The sequence below is a fragment of the Nothoprocta perdicaria genome, unplaced genomic scaffold, assembly GCF_003342845.1.
Source record: "Nothoprocta perdicaria isolate Ctin4 unplaced genomic scaffold, notPer1 scaffold_286, whole genome shotgun sequence".
NCBI classification, from domain to species: domain Eukaryota; kingdom Metazoa; phylum Chordata; class Aves; order Tinamiformes; family Tinamidae; genus Nothoprocta; species Nothoprocta perdicaria.
The window spans coordinates 637,061-653,283 of record NW_020455517.1 but is presented as its reverse complement, the minus strand read 5'-3'; the positions used below and the strand labels follow the sequence as shown (position 1 = coordinate 653,283).

The following is a 16,223-nucleotide window of genomic DNA, read 5'->3' as shown; positions in this document are numbered from 1 at the left end:
GTGCGTGGGGGTGCCCAGAGCAGGGGCTGCGGGGCAGGGAGGCGCGAGGAGAGGGCACGCAGCGGAGCACGGCTGCCCGCAGCGGGGTGCCGGGGCAGCGCGAGGAGCCATGGAGACGCCGGAGCCGGGCAGCGCCGCCGAGGAGGAGGAGGAGAAGGCGGCCGAGCAGCGGCCCCGCACGCGCTCCAACCCCGAGGGCGCCGAGGACCGGGCGCTGAGCGCCCAGGCCAGCGTGGGCAACCGCAGCGAGGGGGAGGGCGAAGCGGCGAGCGCCGACGAGAGCCCCCCGGGCGCCGTGGCCCCCGATGGCCAGGCCTGGCCCGGCCCCGCGCACCCTGCCGAGGTGCAGGTGAAGACGCCGCGCGTCAACTGCCCCGAGAAGGTGGTGAGTGCCRGGCACGGGCATGGGGACGTGGCGGGTGCCCGTGGGCCGCACGCTTAGGCCGCCCTTGCTCCTGCAGATCATCTGCCTGGATCTCTCGGAGGAGATGTCGCTGCCCAAGCTGGAGTCCTTCAATGGGTGAGCGGAGGTGCCCCAGGCTCCCCGGGGACTGCGGGTGCAGTGGGGTCCCCGCTGAGGACTCTCTCCCGGCAGCTCCAAGACCAACGCGCTCAACATCTCGCAGAAGATGATCGAGATGTTCGTGCGGACCAAGCACAAGATCGACAAGAGCCACGAGTTTGCGCTGCTCGTGGTCAACAACGACGCCACATGGGTGAGCGGGCCGGGGCTGGTGGCCGAGCTGGGGGGTGTCCGGCGGCTCCGTGTCCCCCCGCCCCCGGCTCATGCCGGCCTCTCGCAGCTCTCAGGCTTCACCTCGGACCCTCGCGAGGTCTGCAGCTGCCTCTACGACCTGGAGACCGTCGTGTGCAAGTCCTTCAGTATCCTGCGGCGGGCACCRAGGCTGGAGGCTCGGCGGCCTCCTGGGCCCTTTGCCGGGAGAGGGCAGCAGATCCCGCGGATGGCGGCTCCGCGCGGATGCTGCCGCTCTGTGGGAGCCCGCGGGGCTGCTCCGGCTCCTGATCCCGGCTTAGYGCTGGGAGCCTCCGGCGGGGTTGGGCAGGGAACGTCTCCGGGGCGCAGGATGGGCTCTGTGTGCAGTGACTGTCCTTAGCTGTGGCTCCAGACCTGGAGGGGCTCTTCAACCTCATGTAAGTACCGCTGCCCACTGCGGGGTCTGCCCCTCGCTGCCCTGCACCCCCTGCCCCTTCTGGGCAACTTCTCTGTCCAAGCCCAGCTCTGCCCCGTTTCCCATAAAACCGGTTAAGTCCGGGGGCGATGGGGATGGTGCCGGCCCTGTGGTGCCAGCCAGCCGCGTTCCCGTCCCCTCTGAGCTCCTGCTCCGGCGCAGCCAGCAGAAGATCGAGCTGCCGGTGACGGAGAACGTGCAGACCATCCCGCCGCCCTACGTGGTGCGAACCATCCTGGTGTTCAGCCGCCCCGCCTGCCCGCCCCAGTTCTCCGCCACCGAGCACATGAAGGTGGGTGCTGCGGCGTGGGAACGGGCACGAGGGACCGGCGGGTCCCGCTCCGGCGGTGCTCCTGGAGCCGGGCCGCGTCGCAGCTCCGCTTGCCCCTGCAGAAGATGCTGCAGTGCCCCTACTTCTTCTTCGATGTGGTTTACATCCATAAYGGGGCTGAGGACAAGGACGAGGAGACGAGCTGGAAGGTGAGCGCTGAGTGGTGGGTGCCGTGGCTCCACGGCTGAGCCTGCCTCCATGTCCCCTGTGTCCCCCCGCCCAGGAGATGTACGCCTTCTTCAGCAGCCTGGACACCAAGGGCACCAACTACAAGTACGAGGTGTCGCTGACGGGGCCGGCCGTGGAGCTGCACAACTGCATGGCCAAGCTGCTGGCGCACCCGCTGCAGCGGCCCTTCCAGAGCCATGCGGCCTACAGCCTGCTCGAGGAGGACACCGCGGCCGAGAGCGAGGCCACCGTGTGAGCGCCCGGACCTGGGCACGGCGGCGGCTGGGGTGGCCAGGGGGGCCCGGGCCAAGTGCCTGGTGTGGAGGCCACGGCTGTCAGTAAAGGACGGAGGTGGCACCGGCGCTCTGGCTGGTCACTGGCATTGGGGCTCAGGGCGAGCGGGAACGGGGTTAGTGGGATCAGCTTGGCTGCTCTGTGCTGGGCAAGGCGCTGGGTGCCTCTGTGGGGGCTGGGACTTGATGGGTGCCCCAGTGCTGGGCACTGGGTAATGCAGTGCAGGGCATTGGGAGGGCCTGGAGATCCCAGTACTGGCATCGCAGTACAGCGCACCGGCCCAGTGTGCGCGCAGGCCCGTAGGGCCCCCGCTGCCCAGTGCGCACGGAGGCCCGAAGAGGCTCTGCGAATGCCTGTGGGCTCCCTCTGGCCCGGGGCACATGGAGGCTGCACAAAAGCCTGTAGCCCCCCTGGTGCCCCAGTACCCATGGAGGACCAGGGAGGCTGTACAAAAGCCTGAAGAGCCCCCGAACCCAGCACACGTGGAGGCCCAAGGAGAAAGGACGAAACTCCTATGGCCCCTGGGGCCCAGTGCACACGGAGGCTCAAGGAGGCCGCACGCAAGCCCGTAGGGCCCCCCGGGTGCAGTGCCAAGGAGACCCAGATGCAGAAAAGCCCGTAGTGGCCCCGGGGCCATGTGCGCATGGAGGGCCTGGGAGGCCGCATGAAAGCCCGCGTGGCCCCCAGACCCGGTGTGCAAGGAGGTTTGGGGAGGCCACATGAAAGGCCATAAAACCCCCTGGCCAAGTGCGTATGGAGGCCTGGGGAGGCCACACGGAAGCCTGTAGGGCCCCCTTGGCCRAGTGCACGTGGAGGCCCCGGGAGGCTGCATGAAGGCCTGGAGGGCCTCTCTGGTCCAGTGCGCACGGAGGGCCTGGAGGCTGCACGCAAGGACCACCCAGCCCAGTGCGCACGGAGGCCAGAGGAGGGCGCATGAAGGCCCATAGGGATCCCTCCTTCCCCGTCCGGATGCGCACGGAGGCCCGGAGAGACCACACAGAAGCCCATAGGGCCTCCAGGGCCCAGCGTGCATGGAGGCTGGGGAGGCTGCACGAAAGCCCCTAGGGCCTGCCCTGGTCCACATTTGGGGGTCAAGATTTCTTGGTGAACGTTGCTACAGTGACTAATGTGCTAGTATCCGTGCTGGTTCATCCCCTCATTCTGGGTATCGGGCAGGTGACTTGGCCAGCTCCGAGCTTGTCCCTGTGCCTGTGGTTATCCAGGAAACACAGGGAGAGTCATTGGACCGACTGCATTGGAAACAGGGTTTTGTATTTTACAGACTAGTACTGAAACGTTCCATCAAAAACTTATGCTAGGACTATTCAGGCATTGAGAATATAATTGCACAAACATTGCCTCCATAAAAAAAGGTGTGTTGACATAAGGTATATTGGTTTAGTTAAAATAATACGACTATATTTAATTATGTCCAAGTTGTGAACACATCTTCTGGCTGCCGTTAGCTGAGGAGGCAACAGTTCCCTGCTAGGTGGGGGGTGTGTGCGCTGCACATCTGCCTGGATTGCATGGAAGTGCTTTTTTTCCAGAGTTTCCAAACAGCTGTGATCTAACTGGGGCTGATTAAACACCACATAAACCCTTAGTCCTTTAATTCTGCTCAGATAAAATTTCCAGAGAGGGGAAAAGAAAAACAAAAATGGAAAAAAAGGGGGCTTCTAGTTRGCTAGCAAAATTGTAGGAGGTTGAGAATAGGAACCTCCTGAGCATCATCCATGTCGAGAGGACATCAGTCCCCAGCTTCATAATGCTGAGATTGCACTTTCTAAGTCTCAACGTGGCCTGTACCAGTGTCACCAGGCTGCAGTGCAAACAGGTAGCCCAGAATGTTGTGCACCCTTTGCTGTAGACTGGCCTGAGGCTAAACAGAGGGTAAAAAGGCAGGTTAGGAGAAGTAAAATTATCAGAATCTCATAGATTATTGAAAGTCTTAGAGGTTACGAAGAAATGCCCTTATTTTGCTTTACTTTTTTACTGAAACTTTTTCAGTATTTTGGTGAAATATTCTTGAAAGGTAGAATTATTGTGAGTCATGTACTTGGAGGGAGAACATGGCCCTTGTTTAAGACGTCTCTTGCAGCTGTTGCTGTCCCTGTTTCGTAGCAAGGTCATGTCTGTCACTACCATCCAGATGCCTGTTCTCAAGGTGTCTAAACATGGTTTTCCCTGCGAGCAGATCTCCACCCYGGTGCCTTCAGCTTCCCCTTTATTCCCTCTTCTTCTCCTCTCACTGCTTTTCAKTGTATTTTCTTCTTGATTCAGCTCTTTCATTCCATCAGTTTATGGAAATCTATCAGTTTATCTCAGGAATCAAAGTGTGTAGGTCCACTCCAAAGTAGTGCTGTTTGATTTTTCTTGTTTTAATTATGTTTGAATTGTTCTAGGTATTTGTAACATTTGTCTTAAGCAGTATTTTTATATGTAGAAGGCACACAAAGTCCAACTGTAAGTGACCTTGCCATTGTATTCCCCTGAATATCTACTGAGCAGGAGTAGGGTGAGGGTAAAGAGTGATGTGGAGATCTTCCAAACCCACCTGGATGTGACCCTGTGCCCCGTGCTCTGGGTGTCCCTGCTTGAACAGAGGGGTTGGACTAGATGATCTCTAGAGGTCCCTTCCAACCTCTACCATTCCGTGATTCTGTGATRCTTGCTGCCATCCAAAAGGAAAAAAACAACAAAACGAAATACCTTTTCTTTCTCTCCTCTTCTTCTGTGTTGCCTTTCAGTTCAGAGGGGGTTGAAAGSAAAGCAATGCTCTCATAGGCTGTCACGACAAGAAAGTGCATTCTGTAACATCACAGCAATTAYTGCCTTGAAATCACTTGCACGATGAAGAGACTTGCAGGCAGAGTGAATCGGCACAAGAAGACACATGCTGTGATGCTGTTGGGAAATTSCAGTCTGGCTTTGGAACAGCTACACTCAATGGATTCAGCCTTCAAGTCCAGGCAAAAGCATTGGGCAGAGTTGTTTTCCTACCAGCAGCATATTCAGARATTTCTGACGCAGAAGACTACATTCTTGGGGCTCTGATTTGAGCAGGCACTGACCCAGCAGAATGAGAAGAAGAGCACTGCGGTGCCTGAAGGACAGAGCAGCTCGACCAGGAGAGGCTGGCGTTTCAATTTGCTGCTAGTGCCTTTAAACCACCTTCTGGAGTGTCTAGTACTGAGATTTACTCAAGTGCTGCTCTTCAGCAGCTCCCTGCTTAGGAAGAAACAGAGCTTATCCCCTCTGCATCACAATTTAAAATCATTGTAATCTAAATGTTGTGGCTCATATATATAAAAAGTCAGTTTAGACAATATTATCTTGCATTGGATGATGCTGTTTACRCTTTTGTAAAGAGCATGCAGAGAGCAACCACTTCAGGCTGCCTGCAGGACCCTGGTGAGGAGGTAAGGATGATACGGACTGGGATGAATCTGACAATTTAGCTTCTTACAAAAGCTTTTGGGTAGGTTTTAAATGCTACATGGGTTGGTGCCTGCATAGCAATACCTGTGCCTGTATATGCAGTATAATATACAATACAGTATACAGTAAAAAGCTCTAATGGGATTTTCCCCATTTCAGCTGGCTGAATACAACCAAGTGTTTTTCATGCAATAATGCCCCAAAGCATTTTTGTTTCATTTCTCTGAGAAACTTTACTCTTTATCAATAAAACAATTCAAAGGAATAGTTTGACAGTTCAAAATKTAATTCTCAGCCACCCAACTTATGATATTTTCCATAGATAAACACGAAATTTCAAAAGATTGTCTTGTGCTTGCAAGGCATTTTCTTCCATCCAAATATCACTTCTTTTTGGTCAAAATTTCGTCTCAAATCACTTTGAACAGGTTCTTAGAGATGATGGAATGATTACCGTGTTCCAATTCACTTTGAGGAACGTGCCCTCGTGTGGGTATCTGCTAAATTGCAGCAAACTTGGTTCCWTGTGAACAGGCCTCATTTCTTCTCCTCTTTAACTATTACCATCATCTTTCCTCAAACAAGACTAGTTTTACTAGAATGAGAACTGGTTTATGCAATATATGCAAGAAATGAGGAAAAATTAATCCCAGTGACCCACAGGTCCTAATTAAAAGCAACAACCCTGYGATGATTACCCATTTGCCATAGGGAACTGGCTAGCTTCCAAGATTTCCAGGAATTTATCRAAGTTTTAGGTTTGGCATTATTAAGCATTTCAGGATACTGCTGGCAGTGTAAGACAAGATAGGGAACTTCTGGTTTTGACTTCATACAATAATTCACCCTTCTGAAAACATAAGAATATATCAGAATGTGTTTCACATGTGCTTTACAGAGCTAGAAACAAAGTGGRGGAGAATCTTGGGCTGGGGCTGAAGAAACAGATCTGCAGTCACACATTGCAGGAAATATTAATCTGGGAAGGATTGAAGGCACTTTTGAGGAATTTCAGTGTTCTTAAGAAATTTCAGCAATGATCCGCAATAAACATGATGCAATTCAGTTTGACCAAATGCAAATTAGTGTATTTAAGCAGGAATAAATTGCCACATTATTACAGGATGAAAAATGACCTATATATTTCTTCCTGTAAGGAAAAGCCCAGATTTTCCATGCAGAAACAGAGGGAAATTTCAAGTTTCAGCATTGTTCACTTTAGAAAACAAAAGACTGAGGGGAGATATGAGAACTATCTTCAAAAACATCACAAGCTGATGTAAAGGAGAATGTATTAATAAGGTCTCTCCCACAGGAGCAGAACAGAGGGGAAGAACTTGAAATGCAACAGGAGAGAAATAGATGTAGAAATGGGGTGGGAGAGGGCAGAACTGTCCAACCGTAAGATCTCAGCTTTCATTATGCGGATGGTAAAGCTGGAATGAAAAGAAACAGGGCAGGACATAGGGAGCAGAGCAGCTCTTCCTCCTCCCTTAAAAACTGCTGTGATGCCCCTTGCCATCTCAGAGCTATGCAGGACTCACCGGTCACTTCAAACTTGACCAAAATATCTGGTGTAGCGCTCAGTATCCACGTGTGGGTCCATAGCCTCAGCTTGGCTTCTCTCTTTCCCTAACAACGTGAAAATATGAGTTACATCTGCCCCAGCTACAGACCGGCACTGATGCAATGTGGGGTTTTCCCTGCTCTTACCTTGTTATAAGCAGCGTCCCAATGACCTGCAGTGCTAGACACTTACACATACCCGAGCAGTCGTGATTGTGCGTGTGCGCCCGGGCAGCTCTTGCTCRGAGTCCTTTCAGCCAGTAGATGTCTCCTGCACCCGCTCCCTGGCTCCACTTTCTTGCTGGAAAAGAAAGTCTTCCTGTTAAAGCAGTCCCGAGTTGGAACCGAGCACTTTTATACAGTTTCTTTGCTTAGCTTAAAACCCGTGTTTGTGGTTCCACCAAGAAACGACTGTTGCTGACAGATATTTTTGTACCTTGTGACAACTTCTACTGGTCGCCCCATCGCATCCTCCGAATTTTTCTTTAAACACTCCATTATTACTTCACCCATGGCTCAAGCACAGCGCGTTCTGGGCCGTGCAACAGCACGCAACGCTGCAGCACCGCAATGTGTGTTATTTCTAGGGAATTTGCATCCGAGCGGGAATTACCGCGTGCCGCCTGCATCAGCCACTCAAGACCTGTAATCCGCTGTTTGTTGTTTGCGCCTTCCCAGTTGGTCGCTGTGGAAACGATTTTCATGTCCTGGAGAATTATTAGTTCAGGTAGGGAGAAATAAGCAGCGGGAGCAACAAACTCTTGAGAGACAAAGGACCTGTTTACAGGCAAATGTCCTTGTGTGGAAAGGATGGAGGGCACAGAAATGCAGCTTATCCGTAAGCAGACTGTTTCCAGTGAGTTTTGTTACTTACCCACAAGCCAGCAGGAACTTTTTAATACTTCATATCAAAAAATAACTTTTTAAAGTGGAAAAAAAAGTAATAAATCTAATAATACCTGCCTGGTTTGCTAGCTAACAGCTTTATACTACCTCAGTTCTCTTGGGGATTCAGTGTAAGTGTCTCTTCCTCTGCCTTCTCACCGATTATCTATTGGGAGCTGCCAACTCTCTGGTGCAAAGGATATTCTTTTTTTTTTTTTCCTCTTTTTTTTTTTTTGCAATGTGCAGCCTGAGGATCACTGGTTGTGAGGACTTCTGTACGCGACTGCAATATAAATTACTAACTCACCTGCTCGTTGTCACGTAACAGGATCTGGTAACTAGGTGTGTGTGTGTGKGGGGGGTGTAGGCAAGCAGTAAATGAGACACCGGGAATTCCTCACACCTGGAAATGCAGCAGTCTCATGCGAACTTGGTTGAGCACAACTCATCTCCCAGGGATGTGTGTGTGTGTGTTTGTTTGTTTGTTTTTCATATTCCAAGGCAATTTTCTAGTGCAACACTGAATTTCCTATCACAAACAATGGATGGGCGGGTGACAGCCTGCTTTTTGGATGGGGAAAATGAAATCCTCGTCCTCACCACTCATCTCCCTCCTGGATCCCCGGACACCTTTCCCAAAGCAGAAGTGAGTGCTGCTGCCCCAGAGCACCCATGTTTTTGAGCCTCCCCCTTCTGCACCAGCCCCCGTGCCCCTCGCACCCCAGCCCCTTCCTCTGCTCCACCTCCCCAGGCCTCTCTCCCCCAGTTTCACTGCTCCCATCGCTCCCTCATCTTGCTTCTTTTGACACCATTTTCCTTYACCACCATCTTGCCCAGGTCACCTCAGCCCCTTCTCTCCACCAGCCTCCTTCAGGCCYGTCTTGTGCCCAGTCGGGTCACCTCCACCTTGCACCTGGCCCCGCAGCCCCACCTTGTCCCCAGCCTCTTCACCCCCATCTTGCCCCAGTCACCTCCATCTAGTGACCTTCCCCTCAGCCCCATCTTGTCCCCAGCCACTTCACCTCCATCTTGCCCCAGCCACTTCACCTTGTCCCCAGCTTCTTCACCCCCATCTTGCCCCAGTCACCTCCACCTTGTCCCCAGCTTCTTCACCCCCATCTTCTCCCCAGCTTCTTCACTCCCATCTTGTCCCAGTCACCTCCATCTTGTTACCTTCCCCTCAGCCCCATCTTGTCTCCCGCCACTTCACCTCCATCTCGCCCCAGGTTCTCCCTCTGCCCCATCTCTCCAGCAGCCTCCAGCACCCCCGCAGTGTCCTGGCCCCTGCAGCCCCATCTCTCCTCCTTGTCCCACATATTTCCCTCCGTTCTCCACAGTACCCCCCTTATTGTTCCCCGTATTATCCCCTTTGTCCCCCCCTCCCCGTCACGAGGCGCCCGGCCCATAACGGCCCCCACACTCCCCCCCCCGCGCCCCGCGCTGAAGCGCCAAAGCGCGCGCCAACTCCAGGCCCCGCCCCCTCCCCCGCCCTATTGGCCAGCACCCAGCACGCCCCGCCCTCGCGGTGACCGACAGCCGCCGAGCCAACCGCCGGGCGCGGCGCGGGCGGGGCCGGCCCGTGACGTCGGGGGAGAGGGTAGCAACAGTTGCCTCGAGACCCGGCGCGAGGCGCCATAGTGACCGTAGCCCTGGAGACTGTTACTTGCCAACGGGCGCAACACGCAGCCCCGGCGGCCGGAGCGCAGCGCAGCCCGCGGAGCCCGCCGGGGAGGGCAGGTGAGCGCCGCGGAGCGGCCCGCGCGGAGCCCGCGCCGGGGGGGAAGGGGGTCCCGCGCCGGGAAGCGGGGCGAGGCGGCGGAGCGGCGCCCGTCCCGCCCGCGGCGGCCGCCCGGGAACGCCCCGCCGCGGCCCGGCCTCCCCGCGAGCCGGCGCGGGGCCTCGGCGCCGCCCCGGCCGAGTTACGGGTCCGGCGCGGCCCCCGCCCCGGGCACCCCCTGGGTTCGAGCGCCCAAGTTTCGTGCCCTTTCCCAAAGCCCCCGAGGCTGCTCCGCTCCGCTCGCCCCCGGCCGCGCTCCGGTTACCTGCGCGCGGGAACCGGAGCCGCCTCCGGGCACCGGCGGCTGCTCTGGTAACTCCCGCCTTGCTTCTTTCCTCCTGCGCCGAGCCCTCCGAGCAGACCTTAGTTCAGCCCTACCARACTCCGGCCGCGGTGCTTCTCCTGCTGCTTGCCGAGCGCTGGGAAAGGCTCCGTGTGAGCTGCAAAGCAGCGCGCTGGCCAACTTCTCCGGCTCCTTTTGGAGAAACTTGCGTCCCGTTTGCTTTGTCTCCTCGAGCACTCAGACCTGTCTCGCTGCTCTCCCCAGTGCACAGATTTGAGGGGGATGCAGGGGAGCAGGGCTCATTTCAGCTCGTGCCCCTCCATTTAGTCTCGCAGGGCTCTGMAACGCTCTGTTTGTTTTCTGTTGGCCGTAGCAATTAGTAAAAATTGAAAGAGAGCCTATTTTTAAGCATCCCCGGGCTATTCTTGACCTCCCTTCTCCTGTTTGGAATAAAAYGTGCTGTGGAAGAGGGTGCATCTCCCGTTAAAGCAGGGTTTGGTGTGTGTGCCTATTTCGAGCCCAAGTTCCTGCCGCCTGATTAAATCTTTCCACTCTTTGACTCACATGTTAAACTACTCCAAACTTTTTTTCGTTTTGCATCCAGAAGATGCAAACCTGGCTTATTAAAGAGTGAAAGGAGATAACTAGTGACAAGCGATCTGCTCTATACGTTTCCCCTTGGATCCTTAAACCGATCGCATTCACATTTGCCAGGCCGGACTGTCATCTGCTCTTGGTCGTGGTCATCAATCATTTGAACCTGGGGAGGGATTGCTGGCAGGAGGGGAGAGTGCAGTCTCAAAATATATGACCCAAACTCCCGAAGATTTGGGTATTTTCTGTGCCTCCCTTTACCGTCCTCCTCCAGAGGCTGGTTCAGTCATGTTAAGGTTAATTCAGTGCTATCTCACAGTGGGTATTTTAAAGTTACATGACTACTGGAGCACAGCCCAGGCACCTCACAAGGACCTGTTGCTGTTACGTGGTTTCAGAAGGGGGGAATTGKCCTCTGAACGGGTCTTTCTGTCTCTTTTGAGAGGTTAAATAAGCAAAATTGAATATTTGACTTCCAGATGTCTAAAATGGGTTGAGAAAAAAGTCTTCAGACCCAACAGTGGYTCCTGGTTATCTGAAATGAGAGGGGCCTGTGGTGCTCCACATGCAGCAGCTCCCAACGTCACTTCTTGTTTCACTTTCACAATCTTTGGTCACAGGAAAAGCAAAACCAACCCGTTTCTTTAACTCTCCATATTGCCGTCCCGTGGGACGTGAGCTTTTGGCGAGACTTGCTTTTAATTTGCCCGTTGGCGTATACCCGAATGGGGGAGCACGCTGCTGTTCTTGCCTTCGGCCCTTGGCACTCGCACTCGCAAAGCCGCCTCAGTACTGGTGAGCTTTGGGAATGGGACTCGCGTGGAGCCGGGATCTTGGCTGCCAGGGTGCGAACGCACAGAGAAGACGGGGAGAATTGCCAGAACCGAAGCGTCTTTGTCCCCGTTTGCCTTCCGCAAAGTGAGATGGGCGCTCACGAGCGCCGAGGTGCTGACGGGACCTGCGGCGCTGCGGAGGAACCGAGGCCATCGACCTGTCGAGCTTCTCCTGCCGCGCTCCCCTGCGCTGCCTTTCCCTGCTGTGGCGTCCGCACCTCGGAATTCCGGCGTGGCTCCGCGTCCCCGCGCCGGAGCCCCGGGCTCGGCAGCCGGTGGAGGGTGTTCCCCGGCACCACGAGTCTCTGTTCTTGTTCCCCTTCCCACTGCTTTCTGTGACTAAGCGGCTGCCAGCTTAACGTTTCRCTCAGGGGTCAGCAAGCGCAGCTCTTCTAGCTTGTTCAAAATAAAACAGACGGCTCCAGTCACTCTCCCTAAATAGTCTCCCGCTTGTAACACCTCGGCACGCTGACAGCTGTTGGGTTGCAGGCGGCGCCAGTTTTCGCTCCCCCGAAGCCTCGGGAGCGGGGCTTCCTCGGCGCGTTCGGCCTCGCCGGGCTCTGCCCCGGCTCTGGGGCGCAGTCCCCGGCAGGCAGGGCGCTGCTGATTCAACCGCCTTATCTCGCCGCGCGGCGCCTCGGCCACGCTTGCTGCTGGAGGCTGCCGAGGTGGATTTCAAGCAGCTCTCCCCTCTTTTCGGATGCCGGCGCAGTCGGTGCCTGGCGGGCAGCCAGCTGGCGCGCGGTGCCGCGCCGCGGCTGGCGGAGGGCGTCGGGAGAGCGGCGCCGCGCGGCTCCGCGTYGCCGTCCCAACGCTGCAAACGCGGCGGGGGCCTCTTCCTTTTGCTTTGGGCTCGGGGCTTTGCAGCCGGGTATTTTCTCTTATTTGTGCTTTATTCCCGTGGCCAAGCGGTCACGAATCCATTGTAGTCCATTGAAATCCATTGCTGGCTTTCTCCAGGCAGGCTGGCTGGGGCCAAGCAGCACCTGAGCTAATCAAATACGTAAATAGGCAACAAGAACAACCCCAAACTTCTTTAGCGCTTAATACCTGAAGCAAGGGGGAATCCTGCTGTGGCTCCTCAAGCAAGTACGGCGAGAACTACCTCGGCATAGAGCGGAAAGCAGACTGTACTTCCAGTTAGGAACAAAACCCTTCAGCTTTGGGGAGTGATGTCTGCATGCAAAATTGCTATTTGCATTGCACCCAGCTAGTATAAATAGGAAAACTGAAAAATCAAAATTTGCCCAATTCAAGTGACTTGTTAAAAAATATTTAGTTATCTGCAGACGTGTGACTTAATGTCAATAAATATAAAAGTTTCTTTCACTTATTTTGACGCTCCCTTAAGACATAGGGGGGAAGATGACATCTATCTAAGCTTAAATTTGCAGGAAACATTCTGAAGAGGCAATAAGGAAAGGGAAGGAGCAATTATTTAAGGTAGTAGGAATCTTCCTAGCAACTTTCTAAACTGCTTTGTTTTGCTGGTGTGGTGTTATACAGCACTTAAGAGCTCTGTAAATGCCCAGTGAAAAGTAATTTAAAGGCAATAGTTAAGTTTTCCTGTTTATGACCTGACAGAAATCTAATCTTGATTCTTTTTTTTTCTTTTCTGAACGTAATAAATGCCAAAGAAGTTGCAGCATAGTGCAAGTGTATCAGCAGCTGAGCTTCGAAGGGTTCAAGAACTGCATGTTGCAAAGAGAAGAGGGGTCACAAAATGCTGGGCCAGCAATGCTTTATATAAATCAAATGTAATGACTAGGGATTCTCTACTTTCTTGTCAAAAGGAAGGAGTTTGCTGAAGTAAGTCCTCAATATCCTTAGGTTGAGAAACCGAAGGAGCAATTGCAGCATCACACGTAGCATCAAGCGCTGCACTTAGTTCACCGGTTCAGGTTCTGACTGTCCAGGATCCACAGGTTRTTTCTTCTGTGGGAGATGGTTCTTCTCTGACAGTTCCTGGGCACGTGTGACTGTAGATGTGGACAGCCCACAGCACGCACACCATGAGGACGGCTGACACGGTGAGACGTGTCCCTACCTTCCGTGCCTCAGTGACTTGGATTTCTTTAGGGTAACCCTAGTCTTCTCACTACGAATAAAATACAGGAAGATTGGAATGAGTTAATCGAGGAGGAAAGATTCATGTCCCAAACCTTTCCCCCCTCTCAGCGGTAAGCAAGGAGCTCTGTGAGGATCTTCAGAACTGCCGTGTGGTGGGACAGCCACGAGCAGAGCAGCAGCAGGAGGCAGGAGCGCCCCTGGGTGCCCCCCCGTCCCGGCACTGCGCGGGGACCTCTCGGGCAGCAGCCGAGCTCGCGCAGCCCTCCTCTGTTGTTGCTGCATCCCTGCCCTGAGTTTTGCTGCCATAGCTACGCGCTGCTCAAGGGCTGTTTCCTTCTGTGYCCGTGCCAGCTGACGCTGTTCTGCTCTCAGAAACGTGGAGTATGGGTCAGGCTTTCCAAAACGGAGCTTGTTCGGCTGCCGGCGTAGGAACAGGCTCGCGGCGGGCTGGGGTGTGCGGCAGCAAATCCCTGTTTTCAGGCTGTCGAGCAGGCAGGAGCAGGAGGAGACATGCCTGCCGTCCTGCTGCCTCCGCTCTCCGGAGGCAACCGCGGCAGCTGCCTTTGGCATGATACGCGTGGAGGCGTTTGCCATGGGAAATGATGTTTTCCCCATCTCTTCTAGAGAAGAGTTTGTGGCTGGACCGACTTTTCCTCCCATGCAGCTCTGAAATACAGAGTTTGGTTTTTCTGATGGGGACACACGCACACAGGCATCACCTGCTGCTGCAGATACAAACCCATTTCCTTTGCTTACATGCTATGAATAAGTGAATGCTTGTGAAGTCCATGTGGTGTGAGCGAATCTGGGTGTGAAAAAGGCTGGTTACGTGTCCAAAGTTGAGTTTTATGATGCCCAACTCATCTGGAAGCCTTAAGATTGAACCCAAGCTGKGTATATGCTGTGATGCACCAGTAATTGAGGAGTTAAGTTCCGTGAACCACTACAACGGTCGGATGTTTTTTTCACGGCCAACGCGAGGTAGAGGCCCCTGCTGAACAGAGCACGTAATTAAGGATGTTCCTTCTTCTGGAGATGTCATTATCTCTGACTGACAGGAGGCATCGGGGAAGAAGAGAAAAGGGAAGAGGCACGGGTGGAATGATGATAAGCAAACAACTTAAGCGTAATAAGCAATTACCTTCCCTGCCACCTGGTTTGCTGGCGTTAGACTATTCTTTAGCATTAACTTGAGATCCTGTGGCCACCATGACAACCGTAGAACTATTCGGGCTCATTTCTGGCTCAACACAAACACCTGATCAAACATCCAGCTTGTTTGGGGAATTACCTTAGGTATTCTATTTCTTCTAATCCCTCCCAGAGGGTATCTGGTGTGCTGAGAGACGATAACATCCACAAGTGTGCTAGATATGGTGATGTTTTAGACGGAACTGGAATCTTTTGTGTTTATGAACCTACCTGGGATAGAAGGTTGGGAAGAAAATTCTCACCTGGCATTTTATTCCACAGATAGCCAACTTGGGGGGAGTTGGGATCRTCCTTTTTTGTGCTTTGCTAGTATTGGGTGTGTGCAAAGGTCAGGGTGCTAAGCTGAGCAACGACCTGACCTCAGTATGACCATGCTGAAATCACCGGTCTGCCTCCGCAGCTCCRGCCTCTGGGAGGATCCTGTTTTGCTGGTCCATCTTGAGCAACTAATCTGCTGTGTTTTATGAGGCTTTGAGGCGCACTGACCTGCTTTGGGGAGCTGAATACAAGATTGGTTGAAGTTATTCTAGTCACCCTCTTGAATAGGTTATTCATGGCCGTAGAGGGGGGTAGGTATGTTTCTCCTCCAGACTGGTAGCTACTGGGGAAGAAGTGCCCTAAAGCTAAACAAGCCAGATGATCTGAACAYACTGTACCTCAGAACAGTTTTTTTCACACCAGACTTCTCTTACTTTCTTGTTCCCAAGGCTGGTGTTTGAATAGTGGAGCTCTAATCTGCTCACATGAAAGACCTTTTTCTTCTTTCTTTCTCCTTTGGCTTTCTGCAAACAAGATAGAAGTGGTAGATGAAGTGTGGGTTGGATTAGTTCTTTTGGCTGGGAGTTCAGAAGATTTTGGTGGCTGGTAGGAGACAACTGCATTGCAGCCTGGTGGGAGGATGAAGCTCTGGGACTGGTTAGCAGGTCACCACGGACTGCAATAACTGCCGGAGACGGATCCATCTCCCTACTGTCCAAGGCCTGTTGTGGTAGAGGGTTTCACCAATGTTGAAGGACAGAACTGACTATGTATCAACCTGCTCTGCTGAAAAGGTGAGGAAAACACTTGGCCTTCACTTAGCAGCATATTGGTGCCTCCAGTCATGGGAGTCTGTATCTTCATAGAATCACAGAATCCTTAAGGTTGGAAGGGACCTCCAGAGCTCACCCAGTCCAACGCCCTGCACACGCAGGGTCACCCAGAGCACRGGGCACAGGCTGTGTCCAAGCGGTTGRGAAGATCTCCAGAGAAGGAGACTCCCCAACCTCTCTTGGCAGCCTGTGCCAGGGCTYGGGCACCCTCACTGGTAAGAAACTTTCCCTTAAGTTCCTGGGGAACTTTTGGTGCTTCAGTTCGTGGCCGTTTCCTCTGGTTCTGTCAGTGGCCACCACTGAAAAGAGGTCACCCCCTCCTCCTCACTGCCTCCCTGGAGGTATCTACAGACACTGCTCAGGTCCCCCCTCAGCCTCCTCTTCTCCAGGCTGAACAGGCCCAGCTCCCTCAGCCTTTGCTCACAGGGCAGATGTTCCAGGCCCCTGGTCATCCTCACAGCCCTGTGCTGGACTCTCTCCAGCAGCTC

General features: G+C 53.9%; 1 protein-coding gene and 1 long non-coding RNA gene across 3 annotated transcripts; one reads left to right on the top strand and one right to left on the bottom strand.

Moving 5' to 3' along the window:
- Positions 1-109: 109 nt before the first annotated feature.
- On the top strand, positions 110-5,594 carry BABAM1 (BRISC and BRCA1 A complex member 1). Of its 2 annotated transcripts, XM_026041494.1 has the most exons (9): positions 110-385; positions 462-520; positions 596-716; positions 804-882; positions 1,128-1,152; positions 1,353-1,482; positions 1,584-1,670; positions 1,745-1,941; positions 4,734-5,594. In XM_026041494.1, exons 1-9 carry the CDS (start codon positions 110-112, stop codon positions 4,768-4,770), a joined length of 1,011 nt encoding a protein of 336 aa, XP_025897279.1. In that variant the 3' UTR covers positions 4,771-5,594. The 2 variants fall into 2 exon arrangements, with proteins under 2 accessions (XP_025897279.1, XP_025897280.1); XM_026041495.1 differs by lacking the exon at positions 4,734-5,594 and having other exon boundaries at positions 1,745-1,962.
- Positions 5,595-6,643: 1,049 nt separating this feature from the next.
- LOC112949114 lies at positions 6,644-7,282 on the bottom strand. Its single transcript, XR_003249757.1, has 3 exons — positions 7,184-7,282; positions 6,969-7,056; positions 6,644-6,860 (listed from the first exon to the last, which is right to left on the bottom strand). It is a non-coding gene; the product is annotated as an uncharacterized LOC112949114 (long non-coding RNA).
- Positions 7,283-16,223: the final 8,941 nt, after the last annotated feature.